General features: G+C 32.2%; 1 protein-coding gene across 8 annotated transcripts in view; it reads left to right on the plus strand.

Annotated features, from left to right (window-relative positions):
* Window positions 1-19,077, plus strand: part of LOC117210367 (tricalbin-1-like) — a 32,694-nt gene that overhangs the window by 7,947 nt on the left and 5,670 nt on the right. For 4 of the 8 annotated variants that reach the window (XM_033453326.1, XM_033453325.1, XM_033453324.1 and 1 more), the window contains 11 exons: window positions 4,921-5,090; window positions 11,477-11,727; window positions 13,927-14,012; window positions 14,789-14,978; window positions 15,398-15,765; window positions 16,669-16,897; window positions 17,015-17,163; window positions 17,498-17,592; window positions 17,685-17,858; window positions 18,249-18,446; window positions 18,547-18,816. In XM_033453326.1, the coding sequence (XP_033309217.1) occupies window positions 5,028-5,090; window positions 11,477-11,727; window positions 13,927-14,012; window positions 14,789-14,978; window positions 15,398-15,765; window positions 16,669-16,897; window positions 17,015-17,163; window positions 17,498-17,592; window positions 17,685-17,858; window positions 18,249-18,446; window positions 18,547-18,816 (2,073 nt within the window). In that variant the 5' untranslated portion in view covers window positions 4,921-5,027. Of the gene's footprint in view, window positions 1-73; window positions 236-4,920; window positions 5,091-11,476; window positions 11,728-13,926; window positions 14,013-14,788; window positions 14,979-15,397; window positions 15,766-16,668; window positions 16,898-17,014; window positions 17,164-17,497; window positions 17,593-17,684; window positions 17,859-18,248; window positions 18,447-18,546; window positions 18,817-19,077 lie in introns of those variants that run through there. The other 4 variants (XM_033453322.1, XM_033453319.1, XM_033453320.1 and 1 more) reach the window with 4 other exon arrangements.

A 19,077-nucleotide genomic window follows, 5' to 3' on the forward strand; every position in this document is an offset into this window, starting at 1 on the left:
GATCGTTAAATCTATAGTCGTTTTGTGTACGATTTGTCAAAACATTCTTGGTTGGTTAATGTTTCTGTTCGAGGTCTTTAATTGATGATTTTATTAGAATAAAAGTGACGGTGGAATAGGACGCCACGGTGAGAGTATCACGGTGAAAATCAAGAAGTCGTTCGAAAAACAAGTATGCAGCTACTTTCCAGCTTTATGACGAGGCACCTGACACGAGGAACATCCTTGAAAAAAGGTATGGTACTTCGGTCCGAGCATCAGGTGAACACTCATTTAGAACAATAGCACCGTAATTACTACAACAGAAATACTAGCTTCTAGGACTACGTTTTTCTTTACTAGACTTCTCTTAGTCGTCGATTGTTTCCTTTCCTTTCTTTCCTTTCTTTCCTTCCTTTCTCTTGATACATAGATACTCAATAACGATTTTCTCACGATCAAAGGATGTATCGAAACTAAATTGTAACAATTTTTAGTATATATTTTTCTATGGTATGGGCATGATTGTAACATATTCATTCATTTCGATTTCCAATTTTTCGTTTATAATTGGTACAAATTATAACCACCCACACAGTATAAAATATCAAACAAGTTAAAGTTTGGTGTATATACATACATACTCAAAGAGGAAATATGCTATTTCACACTCATGTAACGCATCGTTGACTTGCATTACACGCTGAAAGAATGTATCTTGAACAAAAATAAGAAAGAATAAATAAATACAAGCTTAGTATGATACCATTCTATCAAAGGTAGAAAGCGCATGATCTACATTATTTGATCAATATGAACCGAAATATCCAAGTAAAGTTTGAAAGAAGGTCTTATAATCACGCGATATTAGTATTCTACGATCAGTGCGGATAGTGCGGTGATTCTTAATTAAAGCATTGCCTTTTGTATTCAAGACATACACTTTCTGTAAGTGTGGCCCAACGAATGTTAATTGCAGTTCGAGCAGGTTTGAATATTTTGACGTACATACATAAATATATTTCAAATATACCGAAAACTGTCTACTTTTGGTCTTACGATAATAATCAGTACATGGTACTTTAATCGCTTCGCAAGCGTATACGAGATATATCGCGATACAATATTATTCGTACGATGGTCACGGACGAGTTATCCTGCAACGCAATACCGTTCGTATAACGGCATTACGAGATTACCGCATTACGATATGCCGCGAGTCTGCTTTTCTGTAATTACAGCTTCTAATAAACAAACACGCGGGATAACTCGTCTGTGGTCACTGTACGAACAATATTGTGTCGTGAGGTATCTTGTTCGTGGTAGCGAAGCGGTTAATAGAGTAAGATATCTTAACGCCCCTTAGCGTTACATACCTTTCGTTTAAAAAATGTTGTGCCCTTTATTATTGTATTTTCGAAATAATGCACAGCTCAGAAAATGATCATGCAAAGCGGTTAAATATAGCGGTTGAAAAAATGCATTTTCAACACAGCACTTCTTTCGCGTTTTAACATAGTAGACAAAAGTTGTTTCCGGTGAACTCTGTAAACTCACATTGTGAATGTATCGTACGTAGAAATAATATTAGGGAACACTGCAAAGAAGATTTTTCTTTCAAAAATTGGCCATGTGCCTAAAAATTGCTACGTTTTTTAGAATTCGAAATCCAGCAATAATTACTGGATATCAATATGGTTGAAAAATAAAGAAGAAACATCAGGTTGATATCAATGAAGGATATCCGAAAGATTGAAATTGTTTGTAGATATGGAGATACGTTATAAAAACAGTACATTCTTTTCTATACCTGATATTTAAATAATTGTAATAAATGATTGAATTTTATATTAATTTCTATTCGTTCTATTTTTTTTTTATCTGTTCGCACTTGAAAAGAATTGGCTTTTTGGCTTTAAAAAGTATGGATTCACAGTTCTGTAACACGAGTACTAGAAAGTATGTTAACGCTTGGAAAGGTTGTGGTATCAATTTCTATGCAAGGGGCATTTGTAATGCCAAGGTCTTGTCCTCGATTGTTCCTGCTTGTAGCCTTAAGTATATCAGAGAGTGTATACGTACTGACGTTTCACTTTTTAGTCGTAAAATCATATCGTGCAGAAATCTGTAAACGAATCTAAGATCGTACGTAATATGTGTAGGGTAATACATATTGCCGTCCATTAAAAAAACAAAAAAAGTACACTGTTCTTTCAATTAAAAATTATCACACTTGTGCCAACTCGTAGACTCCAATACATTGAAAAATATGAAAAATATTCTATGAATATTACATATAATCACTTTTATCTTTTTAATATCGAATGTTAAAAAGCACATACATATGACAATCATTTTTATCATAATCATTTTAATCATGATTACTAAATATATAATTTTCCAAATGCTCGTAATAATTATAAATTCATACATGTATGTATACAAGAAGGATTTATTTGTATTTAAAATTAACGAAAATTTTCTTTCTTTTATTCTTATAATTTTCTTGCTTTTATAAGCAGAGTGTATAAACGAATGCCGTTTATGAATGTTTTATACAATTCAAACGAAATATAATGCCTTGGAAATTTAATAATTAACGAATTAGACAAATTTATTTCGTAACTGGTCAAAAATAATAAAATATCACCATATTTAGATTTATAGATTTAGTTTGTTGATATGCAAGTAGAAAACGAATAAATGTTAATGAATTCAATCAGTAAATTGTACCACGCACTAACATAATTAATCTTTTCTATTCAAAAAGAAAAATATGATATTTTTTTCATTGAAATACAAACAATAAAAAAGGGATGTAAGATCGCAGATATCTTGTTTATCGGTTTCAATCTCGAAACCGCGTTCAGGATTCACGCGACGTTTACAGGGGACGAACATAAATCGAGGTAGACAACTTAACAAATGAATCAAGTAAACGCGACATTTCTCGAAGAGCGTCCTGAATTCATCGTACATGTAGATTGCGGTATCATTAATTGCGTCCAAACGACGTCCATCCTTGTACTTTCAGTAGGATTGTAATTGATATGCATAATAGTTGGGAAAACATTAGGCACGAAAGAATCCCAACATCGTATGAGAACATAGTCATTAACCGTGCGGTCAAAAAGAACCGAGTCGACTAAGGCATTTTATGTGGAAATGTGTTGTATGGATCGTACTTTAAAAAATTAACTTCCATGCATATCCATAATATTATAGCATAATATGTTGCATCTTTTTGGATTCAATCGCATCAACTTATCTACATATATTGGGTTGCTCGGAAAGTTCGTTCCGATTTTTAAAGAAAATTCAAACGCACCACATTTATATTTCGATATACATTTATTGAATTATATAGGTGCCATTTTGTTCCACAACCTTTCTCCATCTTTCACGTAGTTTGAATATTCCATTCCTTCTAGATCCTCTCAGGTTTTTCGGCGAAAAACTTTTCAATATGATTTTTTATGTCAAACAAAGAGTTAAAGTTTCTGCCATTAAGGGAATTTTGTAATGATCTAAATAGGTAAAAATCTGAGGGCACAATGTCTGGTGAATACAGTGGGTGGGATAGCACATCTCAACCAAGCTTCAACAGTTTTTGTAGAGTAGTCAAAGATACATGAAGCTGCGCATTGTCCTGAAGAAACACGACGCCCGTCTGATTCGCTAGTTCTGGACATTTTTGTTCAATTGCCGTCTTTAATTCGTCTAATTGCGAGCAATATTTTTCCAAATTTATCGTTTGGTTGTTTGGTAGAAGCACGTAATACAGGATTCCTTTCCAATCTCATCAGACACAGAGCATGACTTTCTTCGGATAAAGACTGGTTTTTGAGGTGGCCAAAGGGGATTCATTCAGCTCTCCCCAAGATCTTTTCCGCTTAATATTATTACAAATAATCCATGTTTTATCATCCATCACTATTTAGTTAAAAAATGAGGTCTCCTTGTTGCGTTTATAGAGTGAGTCACAAATGGAAATGCATCAGGTGTTTTTCCGTAATCGTTGGGAAGCCATACATCAAGCTTCACAAAATGCTCGTGGGTGGTGGATTTTGATATTTTTAACGTTTCCGCTAATTCATGTATCGTATAGCGTGGGTTATTCTCGATCAGTGTTTTGATCTGATCTTCATCAATGGTGGAGGGTGTCCTTGATCTTCAAGATTGAAATCACCAGCTTTAAACTTACCAAACCACTTCCGCACCGTTCTTTCAGTTATAGCACCGTCATCATAAACAACGCATCTTGTTTGCTGCTTGTGTGACATTTTTGCCTTTCCGGTAGAAGAAAAGTATCAAATGCCTATGACGCACTTTGTTTCCTCCCATATTTAAGAGCGTATAAAATTAACAAAAATTAATGTATCCTAATCAAACTTTTTTCTAAACTTGCCTAAAATATCACCTTTTGGAATATGTATACATGTAATTTGTTTTCAATCATTCTGATATGTTCAGATCTGCCTTAATGTCACCTACCAAAAATCGGCACGAACTTTCCGAGCAACTCAATAATTTTGCTTAACTTTAGTAATTAAAAAAATACCTTTTGATATGTAATTTAATATCTAGTATTTAATAACTTGTAGAAAGTACTACTTCTTTCTTATACTTATTGTATTTATTACATTATTAATTATACTTATATGTAACTATAAATAAAATAATTACTTATGAATTGATGTATTTCATTTATTTTCTTCAACAACGAATAGCTCATTGTTAGATAAGAATATTAATTCTTAATCTTAATCATTTCTTTTCGCTTTATTTTATAAATACATCGTACCTATATTGAACATACATATATGACTTAAGTTAATCGATTAGCGTTAAGCAGTTATAATTATAACAGAATATCATACGATTTTTCTAGAATAAGATTAACACTTAACTTCTTTGTTTGCCTTTCTTTCTTTTTTTCAGGAAAACGTGAAATTACTAGAGGCGGTAATTGTTCAGGTTGCATAGGAGGTCCAGCCAAAGCGATTAACGATACCATTCGATACAGTACTGTACCTGGGGATGCCAATATGATCCCTGAGGATACCGCACCCGACGAAGATTTCGCTTTAACTATTACTCAAAAATCTCAGGTGCGACAAATTCTTTTGTTTTATTCATAATGCATGTCGTACTTATCTACTACACACATCAAAGTTTGTGACACAAGATAAATGACAGACAAATTTTTCCATGTAAATGACATTAACAAGTGTCATTTAGTAGGAAATTGAATATTTTCCAGGTTGTAACATGTATAAATTTAATATTCTAATAGCAATAATAATAATAATAGTAGTAGTAATAGTAGTAGTAGTAGTAGTAGTAGTAGTAGTAGCAGTAGCAATATATATAGGAAATACTTTTCAGTATTTAAATGTCCCTTCGCTAGTTTTACAAAATAAACACTTCTTTTCTTCGTCACTCACCCAAATATATATACGTTCTCCAAGTTATTACACGTTGCTCTTGTTAATAGCGTTTGCTTTCCCTCCTTCCTTCTTTTCTTTAAATATTTTGGTAAACCTCCTGTGGTTATTTTCCTATACTTCATATTGTATCTAGATCTTTGTATTTCACTCCATTGTTTGTCTTTCATCTTTTTTCCTCTTTGGTAGAATCTCCCTTGCATCCACCTTTCTCTCCCATAATTACTTTATTCCTTCTTGGCTATATCTACATTCTTTGAAGTGTTCCAGCATTTCTTTTAGTCTTTTACTATCTCCTTTTCCGGCTTTTCTTTCCTTTAGGCAGTGTTTGAAGAGGTTTTCTCCTCTATCTTCCTTTCGTATTTCATCGGTCATTTTGGAGATATAATCTGGCGTCTGTTGGTCCATAGTAGCATCCTAACATCCATCTAATATATCTTTCCAACTCCTTTCAACTTCCGTCTTCTCTAATATTCTAATATAAATGTTAATTGATATTTCTTATACTAGATCACATGAATACTTATTATATGTACAGAGCAGCGTTCACAATTGATCCAAAAATAAGATCCTTTTTTATCATCATTTGCCTGAAAAGATATTCAATTATAGTTAATCAGAATTATATCCATAATGTTTAAAGGACGAAGCGATATGGTAGAAAAAAGGTTGAATGATTTCAAATGAAACTACACATGTGTATTTATATAATTTAACAAATTTATATTGATACTTTTTAATATCGTTCTCCGTTTATGGTTCTTAGGTTGTTACCAACAACTTATTATTTACATTTAGCTGTAAATCAATCTATCTTGTACGTTAAATGTTTAGGCTAATAACATAGATACCATTTTATCTCTTACATTATTTTATAGCCAAAAGTCTTGATTATTTGAAAACTATTTAAAAAATATGTGTACTACTGAGTTATTACTCTCTTAATCTTTCATATACATGTATGCATTTGAAACGGTTAGCTATATTTAAACTAGATTACCGTGTATACACATATCATTATTATTTGATGAGAAGATCGCCTAAATTTTATTCATTGGGCAGGATTATGAATATGTGTACATTATACATACATATGTTTTCTTACGATCACATAGTTAATGAACATATTGAGATTAATAGCGTGCTTCTAATATTAATCGCTACCAGCTTTTGCCAACATATTAAATTATTCATTCGATAATACCGCAAAAAGGCTGTCACAATATGATACTTATTACAATTTTTCAACTACTTAATGTGTATGACTAAAAAATCGTGGATGCCACACCGCAATTAACAACCGATACTTGAAAGTTTCTATCTGTGGTACTTGATAAATTAGTACCTACTTATCTATTAAAGTAAAAAATACGTATAAATATCTCGGTATGATAATGATGAAAATTGTTACGATACGAAATTACTATTGTTCATGAAAATCTCTCTTATTAACATTGTTTCATTTCATGCAAAATGCATTACACGCAACTACATATATACATAATTCTAATGGTCCGTGTTCTTGCAACAGCGGTAGGAATTTTTTGACGGAATTTACGTGATTCGAATTGTCAACCTCACCAAAGGAACAGGCACACAAGAGATTTTCCGGGAAATATTCCTTGAGGGTTCTCGAGTAGATGCGACTGAACGTCGCGTCGCGTCGAGTCGGTTGAATCGTTGACTTGAAAATACGTTGTGTATTATTTCTTATACTATATATACTTTTACGAAATTAAATTATTCCTTTATGAAAGAATTATAATTTATTAAAAAAAGAAACAGTAATATCTAAGGTAAGGGTAAGGGTAATGGGTAACGCTGAATTTAAATATAATTTATATAATAATAAAGGGAAATGTAATTATACGACTAATTACACGATTTCAATCCTAGTAAGAATGAAATGTTTACCGCCGGTAGAAAATTTGTAATTTTGCCTTTACATTACTTTACTAAAAGACAAGTTTGTAATGTTACAGAATATACATCCACTTATATAATGGATTCACCGTTCCCAACGTGTAATAGTGGGATATTTCAATCTTAAGTAATTAGATATTCATACTAGATGCAAAAGAAAAATTATTATATACGTGGGAAATACTCCAAGTAACGCTTTCCAGAGCGGAACTCGTGAGACTTGTTGAGTGATTTTTATCGCTGCATTCCTTACCTTGTCGACGCCACAGAGGAAAGAATCGGTCTCCCTATTAAGATGCGAATTCCTCGAAGAAAAAGTATTTATTTCTATCGCAAAAGGTCTTTATTCCTTGCACAATGTTAGTTCTACGAAAAAGAAAACAAATTTACCAAAACAAATTAATAATTGCAACACAAGAAGCAAACTAGAATACGTTAAAATATTATATTGAAATTTTAATGTTCTATTAACATTTATATTTAACGCAATAACGAATGTTTTTTACGGTATTGTTATTTATAATATACACTTGTTTCATTGACGACACTATTTCCATTGCTACACGCTAAGAAATTCCTTCAACTTTCGAAAATAGGTACAGTTAACATTCATAAATAAAACATATTATAGACCCGTTACACCCGATCACGTTCTACAATCTCTCAGGCGTCTATCGTTTGCAGGAAAATTGTCTCGAAAATTATTGTTCAGAAGTTATATTCTTTACACAATTTAGATACATCTGCTGCACTTAGAAATAATACCAATGCGACGCGATGCAAGGTACGTGCATATACGTATACGCTTAAGTATTCGTGAAGGTACAAATTGCGATGTAACATATTCGTCAGGTTTGATACGCTTTCAAAAATTCCAGGATATCCTCATACGTTTGTTTACGCTACGCGGTCTCATTGTCGCGGCGTACACCAATGTGATTATCGTGATGGTATCATAAAACTGATCAAAACAGGGCAAGTTTATGTTATATTAATGCTTTTGTTATCATCCGTCGTATATAAATGGCAAATGGTAAAGATGTACATTATCCAAGGATACCTGTTTCTTCTTGAAACGCCACAGATCGATATAATTATTTACGATCGATTTTGATCATAAATACGTTAGCATTGGGCGACTTTCTAATTAATGAAATGTTACGTTCTTGACAAGACAGATAGTATTACTATCATGCAAACGTACATAAAAGCTATAAGGCAAGTTTTTCTTCATGATGTGGATATCTAAAGTTTACCAGGTAGGATCGAAGGATACGTGAAAAGAATACGTTTGTACCAAACAAAACCAAGACCCTTCATCCCTAACGTTTTATTAATATATACCTTTAAATCTTCATTCATATTCAAACGTTAGTGCATTGATTTGATTACAACTTTTTTGATTATCTATTAAGACCTATTTGCGAGACTATACGCTTTTACAATTATTTATACATGATACATTAAGACATTATCTTCGTGCAAAAATATCGTGATTACTTTATTATGTGCTAATTAAAGAAAGATAGGAAAAAACGATAACATTGACTTCGCTTCGATAATATTCAATATCAAATTTGGATATACGTACATAACGTAAATATTAATGTTTCCCTAGCGATTTATAGGGGTGTAAAACATTTTGTACGCAACCTTTCTATTCGAATCAATTACTTTCATTCGTACATCTGACAATTAATCTAAACATTGTCAGCTTAATGACGTTTTCCATAACGTGACAAAGAATAGTTTCTTCCATACCTATATATACCTAATACTTACCTAATTGTAACAACTACAAATACATAATAATACGTGCACGCGATGTTTCGTGAGTATGTACATAGATACATGTACATATGTATACATTGGAAACGTTGTGGGTCTTGCACTGTATCCTCGCCAGATGAAAGTATACATAACAACTTTTATCGTATACGATTTTCGCTTTAATCCCTTTTTCATTGGGCTGATTTTTTCGTATAGTTTCTCAAGAACGTATTTAATAACATTAAACTGCGCGTATGCATATGCATTTTACGTCGTTTGCAAAATACTGACATCACAAAATAAATTTTATATTGATATTACAGAAGAACGAAAAATCACATAACCGATACAACGGATTAGATTATTCGGATAGTAGGTTACCCGTGTACAGGGTACAAAAGAGATAAGTGTGAAGAGGATCGTAGCGTGATTTTACAACTTCTGACCGACGGAGATTTGTAGAAGCCGAAAAGTCTTATGCAAAGACGACCTTGACCTTGAAATTAAAAGTCAAATATTTTTTCATCGCAACAGATCCTACACATCACGAGGAACAAAAGTCTCAAAAGAACCATGGGTCGCAAATAACCCCTTCTCCCGGAGAGAAAACGTTAAAGTTTTAATAATTCTGAAATTGGCTTTATTCACAATGTGTTAACGTTCCGCAGTCAGCAGTGCAAGAAAAGTAATATCTATTGATACAGGTTAATACCCTAAATATATTATTATATATTGTGTATCTTCCTTTCTTTGTTTTCTTTCTTTGGTATTTAAGCAGTTCCGAACTCACTTTTCATTCTGGTTAACCTTCTCCACCAAATTACGTATAATCCCTCTTTCACTCGATAATAAAAGCCATGTTCAATTCGATATATTCCACTTCGGCTTCTTTTCCATGGTTGATTTGATAGATATTCCAGATAGCATTCTGATAGGTGTTCGTGATCTTAAGTAAAACACAATAAAATTGATCGTAAGCGACGCAAAATATACTCAATTTGACATTACTTTTCAACGGATGCAAATTATTAAATCGAACTCTGAACGACATATTTTACTCTGCAAAGAAGGAAATCCAGTAGTGTCGACTCTGGAAAACGAGATGATCCATGGGGAGCGGCTCTGCTTTCTGCCCACGTTCGCGTAATTTGCCAAGGAGTCGTAAACGTAAAAATCGCAAATATACTGCACTTGTTCGATAACAAGTATCTAGGTACATAATTCCTGTCCATTTTTTTTTTAATCTTTAAAATTATTGCACGTGGTCTTTCGCGAGCACAAATCCTGGCATCAGTTGATTGAGGATGCTACTGTATTCATTACGCGGTCCAAAAAGCGTGGTTGCAACTTAAGTAGTATCCAATGGAAAAAATTTCGTCGAGCAATATAGCTATTTGGAGTGCTTGAACGCGTCAAATTTTATAAAATTCGTATTCGCCGATGATTGAGTCTACAACTATTCTATGTAAATGTATGTTCTTCTTTGGAGATGCGGAGCCGATTCGATCTTCGATATGGATTTAAATGTTGCAATATTAATTCTTTGTCATCGAATTGTTACCTTAGTTGCTGGAAATCTCGTTGTCGCGGAACCTTTTCTGCGCATGGGGGTCTTCTATTACTCATGTGTCTCTAGTTTAAGAATTATTGAAAATTTAACATTTTCTTTCCGGGAGAAGGGATCATTTGCAATCCATGGCTTCCTCGGGACTTTTGTTCTTCGTGATGAATAGAATATGTTGCAATGAAAACAAAAATTTGACTCCGAATTTCAAGTGTAGAATCACGCTACGAACCTCTTTACACTTACATTCTTTACACCCTGTACAATGATACTTCTTTCATTTTTATCCATGTAAAAAATATTAAAAAATCATTACAAATGTTACGTTTTAAGCCTTATCATTACCCAGCAATATCATCAAATTTTTACCACGTTTAACATTTAATAGCATGTTTTTACATTAAAGAGCAATCAAAGAGCAAGTTATATCAATATAACTGGAAAATGTTGTATACCATCGAAACAAGTGATTACAAATATAAATGTTACATCTATAAATGCAAGATTAAAAATAATTCATCCTCGAATAATATTCGAAGAAGAAACTATAGCAAATATGTACAATATACCTACTTACTTTTTCTGTAAATATGTATCGATAAAATAAAATAAAATGTTCTTCATGGAACATAGTATCGTCATGAATAATGGAACAATGCTGTTTTTACTTGTTAGTAAACTGTACATAAAATATAATGTTGCTTCGATCAAGAAATACAATAATCAATATATTTAATACCATCTTTATGTTTTAACGTGATATTTTCGTTAAGAACAATAATTTTTTTTACAGAGAGATATAGAAGCCATTCGTGGTGCTTTATACCTTGGTGTGGCTTTTGCGATTGCGTGGGTGATAGGTGCAGCAGATTTATCAATAGCATGGCTAATGTTAGTGCTAGCACTAGCATCGACAATACTTAAAACAAGGATGTCCCGTTTTCTTGAATCGACCGTTCAACACGAATTAGCCAGGCTACGTCGAAAAAGAACTTTATACAAGGATGAAACTGCTGAATGGCTAAGTTTACTTCTGAATAAATGGTAATCATGTACTTTTATAAATATACGTAGTAGGTATATATAATTATCGAATAACTGACCTTCTTTATTATCATTTCGTAAAGAAAGTTGAAATCGTTTCATGCATAAAATAACTGCAGTTCCTTAGAGTAAAGAATATCTCTCTTAAACCTAATTTGTATAACAATAAACTTAAAACTTTGCCATGATGTTAATGGAAAACAATATTAATTATTGTATGCCTATATTCATAATTATTAATTACTGTGTTGCTTATTTCTTGAATATCAAATAAGACTAAAAGGTAACAAAAGTAGCTGTATTTATCTACTGCAAAGTATCTCGATGATACTTTTTTTATTTGAAATGCTCTACCTACGCGACATAAATTCCATTCCTTTTTCCGACATTAAATCGTTTCTGTCGATCTTTATCGTAATACCTTACAATATTACATTTACAGTGCCGTACGAACCGAGAACTAATAAAATCAAATTCAATTTATCAACGAACATACATTTATATATGTACATAAATCGAAATTATCCATCTCGTATTCGTTCGTGTGCGTGATCGTTAAAGCCTCGAATGTCTCTTGTAGGTGAACGAACGTAGTTCAAGAATCAATAGTATGCGGGTATTTGTAAATATTCCACATTCCACGAGTGCAACCATTGCCTTTCACATTTCACCGCGTATTTCATACGTATGAATACTGTTGCTGCTGATGTGTAGTTGACAAAATTAGATTTCGAATAGCAACCTCTGTTCATATTCTAATATGCTTATTCTGAAGTTATTTCTTTTTTGATACGTATATATACATATGTACCTCCTATCTCCTCGTAACAAATATCAATATATACGGTGTATTTCGAAGCTAATAGCTTTAAAAGATTTCAATTCAACAACAATAGTAATTACATTGAAATTGAAAGTAATTCTGAACGATATTGAATCTTTGCCTCGCAATATATTGCGCCCGCCAAATCATGTATCGTGCTTAAGTAAAACAGTTCAAGCGAACAGTAATAGCTACAACGCAACATTTTTTCGCTTGTTGAAATTGCTCAAGGATACTAAAATAACGCATAAGAGCTCGACTGGGAAAATGTAAAAGCAATACTACTTACTTGAATAGTTGATAGACTCGTTCAAGCGTCTCTAGCCATCGAGCAATTCTTACCAATTTTCTTATTAGTATTATACGTTTACTATTGTAATCCTTACTATTGCAAACTAAAAAGACAGTGGAAAATAAAGAAATCAACCATTTACCAGGAAAAATGATGTACGAATCGAACGAAATGATCGAATTTTATATTTGACAAAATATAGATAATTTCTTTTAAGTAAAATTCAATTCTATTACAAGAATTTGTAAGCTTCTAAACATTAAAATAACTTACTATCCGTAATCATAAAGATTTAGTAATACAATCTTAAAAATATTTTATGCTTGAATAAGAATGTATATAATAATAAGGATACAATATGATTATAATTTATTATGTGTACAATTAGGTGGAACAAGTATTCCAAAATCACGTAAGATTGTTTTCATGTAAAAAATACGTGAAATTAATATTTAATAAATTTAAGCTGGCAAAACATCTATTTATATTAAATACGTATACGTGTATCAAGTAAGTCAAAGCGAATGATAAAATTCGCAAGTTTCTCGCTGAAAGCTAAGGAATTACCAGCATTATCAATACACTGAATTATTAATGTTGATCTATAGCCCATTTTACTTGATTTCGAAATTTTCTTGATTATAATCAAAACACTGAGATAATTAGACAATGCTTTTAATTATGACAAATATAGGTATCCTACATGCAAATTACTAAAATCTGTACCGATAAATACTTCGCCTTTGATTAAAATTCATTTCTATGGCATCCTATAGCCATTTTGATAAAATTAACAAATTGAAATATACATATTTCTTTAATCGAGTAAAACTTTATTTTTCAAGATTCAAAATCGATTTGTCTCAATTTTATGAAGATTAGTTTCTAACAACTTATTGTTAATGTTATTAAAATAATATTTAAATATTGAGCTTTCTATTTAGTGATCTTTGAATGTTAATTGTTTATATAATGTTATATTAATGTTGAGTCAAGAACTAATTACCTCTAAACGTACATACATATGTATCAATATAATATTTTTCTCTCGTATCTGCAACTTACTATCTCATTTGTAACGTAGGTGGAGATTTAGCGCCACCAGTATATTTTCTTTAGCAAAAGAAAGACTGGAACCTCTTCTAAATGAAGCCAAGCCTGGAATACTTGGTGAGTTTTGTCGCAATATGTAATTATAATTCGCTAGTAAAATATTGGAGATTATGCTATTTAAAGTTTTTGTAGGATAGAACTGTTTACAATATAAAATAATCAGTTAAACAGTAAAATTTATTGTAAATAAGCACGTAATATAAGAGAATATCTATTAGAAAAATAATATTTAACAACAATTTGCAAACTGCTATCCAGTTTTGAAATTCGGAATTAAAGATATAGTGTTAGTATGCTTCGTATATATTAAATTAAAACTAACATGGTAAATACCTACAAGATACCTTTTTTGACTAATTCTAGATCTCAGAGTAATTTATACCAAATTGCGTAATGCTCTTCCTTCTTCCTTTCTTCTTAACATAATAGTTGACATTTTTAACATTTTTGATAAATCGTCACCTTAGTTCTTAACTTTCTTAGTTAATTCCACTTTTCCACATATCCACATATGTCGCATTGGTATAAAAAATACAAATTCATAATAATATGACGAAGATTATACCAGAAATGCAATAGATATTCAGATCATTTAAATTCGAATTTCATACAATTATATTAAACTTATTAACAATAAACTTTAACTTCAGTTTTATCAGCTTATAAACGAGTGGAGGTAGACAACGATTAAGGACTAGAGCAACAAAGTACCATCTCTAATTTCTGCAAGAATATAAACTTAATGAGATTGATTATTTATAGGAAACTTTACCGTTGATTTAAATATTTATGAATTTATAAAAGAATAATTTCAATGGAAAATATCATTCTAGGACCATTGGAATTAAGAGAGCTCACATTTGGCGAGCAAACCCCATGCGTCACACGCATAAGAACGGTAGATTATGCGAACAACGATGACGATTGTCAAACAAGACAAATGAAATTATCAATCGAAGCTGACTTACGCCTCGATTGCGAGCAATTTCGTATGCTCATCACAACAAGACTATTTGGAAAAGGGTTAGTATATAGTATACCATCTACATGTATAACAAATGTATAACAAACATGTATAACACAATTAGTACAGAAAAGAAAGCAAGATTCGATTACATTCGTAATAATTTCAAAAGCCTTCAATTTTTTCGTTTTAACAAAAAGAGAATATAGTTTTCGGAAAATGAAATCCGCTGCTACTTTTCTTCACTACTGTTACTACTTACTAATTATACTTTGCACGAGAGAGAAAAAGATATTACAAATATTTTCGAAAACCATAAAATAATGTAATATAATATAATTAAAATATTATTTTTATTTTTATTATTATTATCATATAATTGAAAAATATAATTTTTTACTTACTGTATGTATTACTTGCTGTAATAGCTGATTCTTTGATCTTATTACGTTTCAAAAAGTTTAATCTGGAATTAAAGGGTTGGCATGGACATCGATCTGGCCGTGGAGAAACTGTCTCTCTCGGGTACCATTCTTGCCACCCTAACTCTTGATTCCATGGCACCGTTTCCTCACGCAACATCTTTAAGCGTGAGTTTCTTAGAGAAACCGGATGTTTGGTTCAGCGTGAGAATCTTACGAGCAGTACAAATGATGGAATTACCTTTAATTAAGACGTGGATTCATGCGGTGGTCACGGACGCTTTGGCTAATTGGATCGTCGATCCGGGTCACTTAGAGATGAATCTGAGAGCTCAAGAACGACCTGGACCCAGATTCGATTCACTAACTAATTCTATACCACAAGGAGTGCTTACCATCGTTTTGTCTCAAAATGGATGTTCAGGTACTGCAAATTATCGAAACGATTTAATAAACGACATACAAAAATCTACAGAATCTACATATTAGTAGTACGAAAAGAGGATATATCAAATATTCAAAAGAAAAAAGGAAAATTAATAGAGAAGAAATTAAAATCTTAAGTAGTGAATAGAAAATATTACAGTTTAATAGCAAGTACAGTTTAAAAGCAAATACAAATAAGTTTATGGTTCGAATGAAATCCTAAGCGCAATCATGAGACTGCAACATACAGAAAAGTTGCGTATATTATTGTAATATCGGAATATATTAAAGGTGTAATTTTGTCCGATTAATTATAATTTATTAATAATGGATTGAAAATACAGATATTAGTTAGACAGAGAAACGATGTTTGATTAACAGGAAAACTAAATGCAACGCTCGTATTTACAACAAATAACTTGACAACTATTTGGTAACTCTCTCTCTCTCTCTCTCTCTCACTAGCAACTCTAACACTCGACAACACTCGCAACTCAATTCTAACGAGTCTATGCTTCGACGTCTCGATCAACTCTGACCCTCGCCAATGTATTCCTGCTCGGTCCTGCACACACACACACACACACTTTTCGGCTCACATACTTTGGCCTCTCGATTGCCACTCCTTGAAATATGAAACCGTACTTCTGTTTTGACGCTGCTTATCTTTTCTCGCGTCACTGTTACTAGGCGCTCTTGGATGTAAACAAACCACAAAAAGACGGCGTACACGGTGTTTTCTAATTTCAGCCGATCTCCAATCAAAGCTATTCTACGATATTACATTATCTCGTGAAATAATATTATATTGCAATTCTGGAAATATAATTTGCTGTTTCTCAAAATGCTATTTCACAAAAAGGAAAAAAGAAAAATAGTATTTGCGTTTTTTAATTCATAGCTCCCATCATCGCGGACGAAGTGAGATGGCTCGTGGTAACATTAGGAGACCAAAGGCGAATCGTAACTCTTTTGAATTCCACGTGGAACGAGAACATATCTTTCTTAATGAGTGTCTTGGATAACGAGAAAGTCTCTATCAAATTAAAAGCAAAACGACTTGTCAGCACCGTCACACTAGCTCAGTTCGAACTCGCGCTCGGAGCATATAATTGGGATAACTCACAAGTGTAAGTTAATACACAGCTTACAAATCAGTTACATCAGCTTAAGACTACAAAAAAAGTAACAATATGAACTGAAGAATACACATTTATATACACAATTTTAACATTTTCATCCGGAAGTATCGAAACCGTATTACAACCAAAGAAACCGTCCCGGACCAGTGCTAACATTCCAAACATCAATGCCCGATTAGAATATACTGCGCTACCAAAACTGGATCCAGACTTGCCACAACCGGAATTGATAGAAGATAATTCATACTTGTCAGGTAACTGAAATTTTTTATATTTTTGAGATGTTATTCTATCTGATATTTTGAGTGTCACGGAAGTATACCAACTGAACGCAAAAGTCAGGTAAAATGAAACAAACATCGTAACATTGGTATTTCAAATTCGTAGCTTTCAGACATGATCTTTTACTATCCTATACTTCATTTACCTTTATTAAAATACGACACACAATCATTAATCTATATATTTTTTGTGTTTCAATATTCTGATACTTTGCATTATCATTGAATGATGATACATATTTGATAAATTTGATGTGACTCGTTATGTGTATCCGTATGTAAATTCGTGTATAAATATCATTTTCAGGAGTACTTGTCGTTTATATTCATTCAGCGGAAAATCTAAATAGTGGCAATTCCCACTGTAATCCTTATTGTATATTATTCAACAATCGTAAAAAGGTACGCTTTTACATATCCCTTATTATAAAAGAGAGACTTGTTAATTCGATTTCCTATTCTACCCATCTAAATACTGTTTATTTAACATTCAGGTAAAAACAACGCATTACATTCGAAGCACTACATCGCCGTGTTGGGAATCGAGAGCACAATTTCTTGTTCAAGATTATACTCAAGTGTCTCTAAGTTTTGTCGTATACTCTTGGAATATATCCAAATCGATTGATGGCGATATGCTTGGGCTCGCTATATTATCTTTATCTCAAGTAAGATTGCATAATTATTATGCAGAAATAACATTTTGGTATATAAATTTTTTGACAAGTATTTCAAGTATTTATCAGATATTTGTTACATAGAATACTTGAAATTACACTTCAAAACATATCATAAGGTGTGAATACTCTTTGATATAGTTCATCAAAAACACGAATAATATACATCATTCATCTTCAATTCGCGTCGAGATAGAGCAAATATTCTAAGAAATTTGTTCGGGGAGAGAAGTGCAATTTCTTCTACTCTTTGCATATAGTACCTATCACTTTATTTTCACTGTATCAATGTATTAATTCATTACACATTTGTATAATTGGTTTTAATTGGTTTTATTGTGCTACACGGATCTAATTAATTAACAATATGTTATTGTTTAGGAAAATATATGGACAGTTAGAAAAGAATTGATCCTCAGTGGATCGAACATTACGTCAACAATGACCGTTTCTGTATTATTCTACCCTGTTAAAAGTATACAGCAAATAATCACTAGCCGAAGAAGTAGTTTGATTTTTCCAACATCAGACGAGGAGCCAAAATCTAAAAGAAACAGTCTACCGTGGATGCAACAGGCAGTTAGTACAATCGATGAAAACAATTACATACGCGTATTTATTAACACCGGTATAAATGATACTTCATCTTTACTTTCTTACGTATTATCTGTTTCTTCAGAAATTATTATTAACTCACAAGGATATAGATCCCGCCTCATCGGATGTATCCAGTTTACTTTCCACTGGAAGTGGACTAATGGAAGTGACACTAATACGCGCGAAAGATCTTGTTGCGAAAGATCTAAATGGTTTCAGCGATCCTTTCTGTGAACTGAAACTAAATAATGAAACAAAGTATAAAAGCAGCATAAAGAAGAAAACGCTGAATCCTTGCTGGGATGAAAGTTCCATCATGGGTTTGCCCAGAATCGGCGAAACTTTGGATGTCGTAAGATTTCTATTTATACAGCGTATTTAAAAAAGGTCCGACGCTTAAGTTGGACTTATGATATTCATCAAGAGAAGTATAAAACGTTTGATCGATACAGGTCCTAAAAACAATATTTTCGATGCAAAATCAACTTTCATTATTAGCGTTCGATATCATGAGTAAGCTTTCGCAATACATTGGATATACAAACTTAGAAGACGCAAATGTAGGATAATATGGCATAAATCTTCATATTTCTAAATATTCGATATACTATCC

Source organism: Bombus bifarius, unplaced genomic scaffold, assembly GCF_011952205.1.
Source record: "Bombus bifarius isolate JDL3187 unplaced genomic scaffold, Bbif_JDL3187 scf7180000008203, whole genome shotgun sequence".
Lineage (NCBI taxonomy): Eukaryota > Metazoa > Arthropoda > Insecta > Hymenoptera > Apidae > Bombus > Bombus bifarius.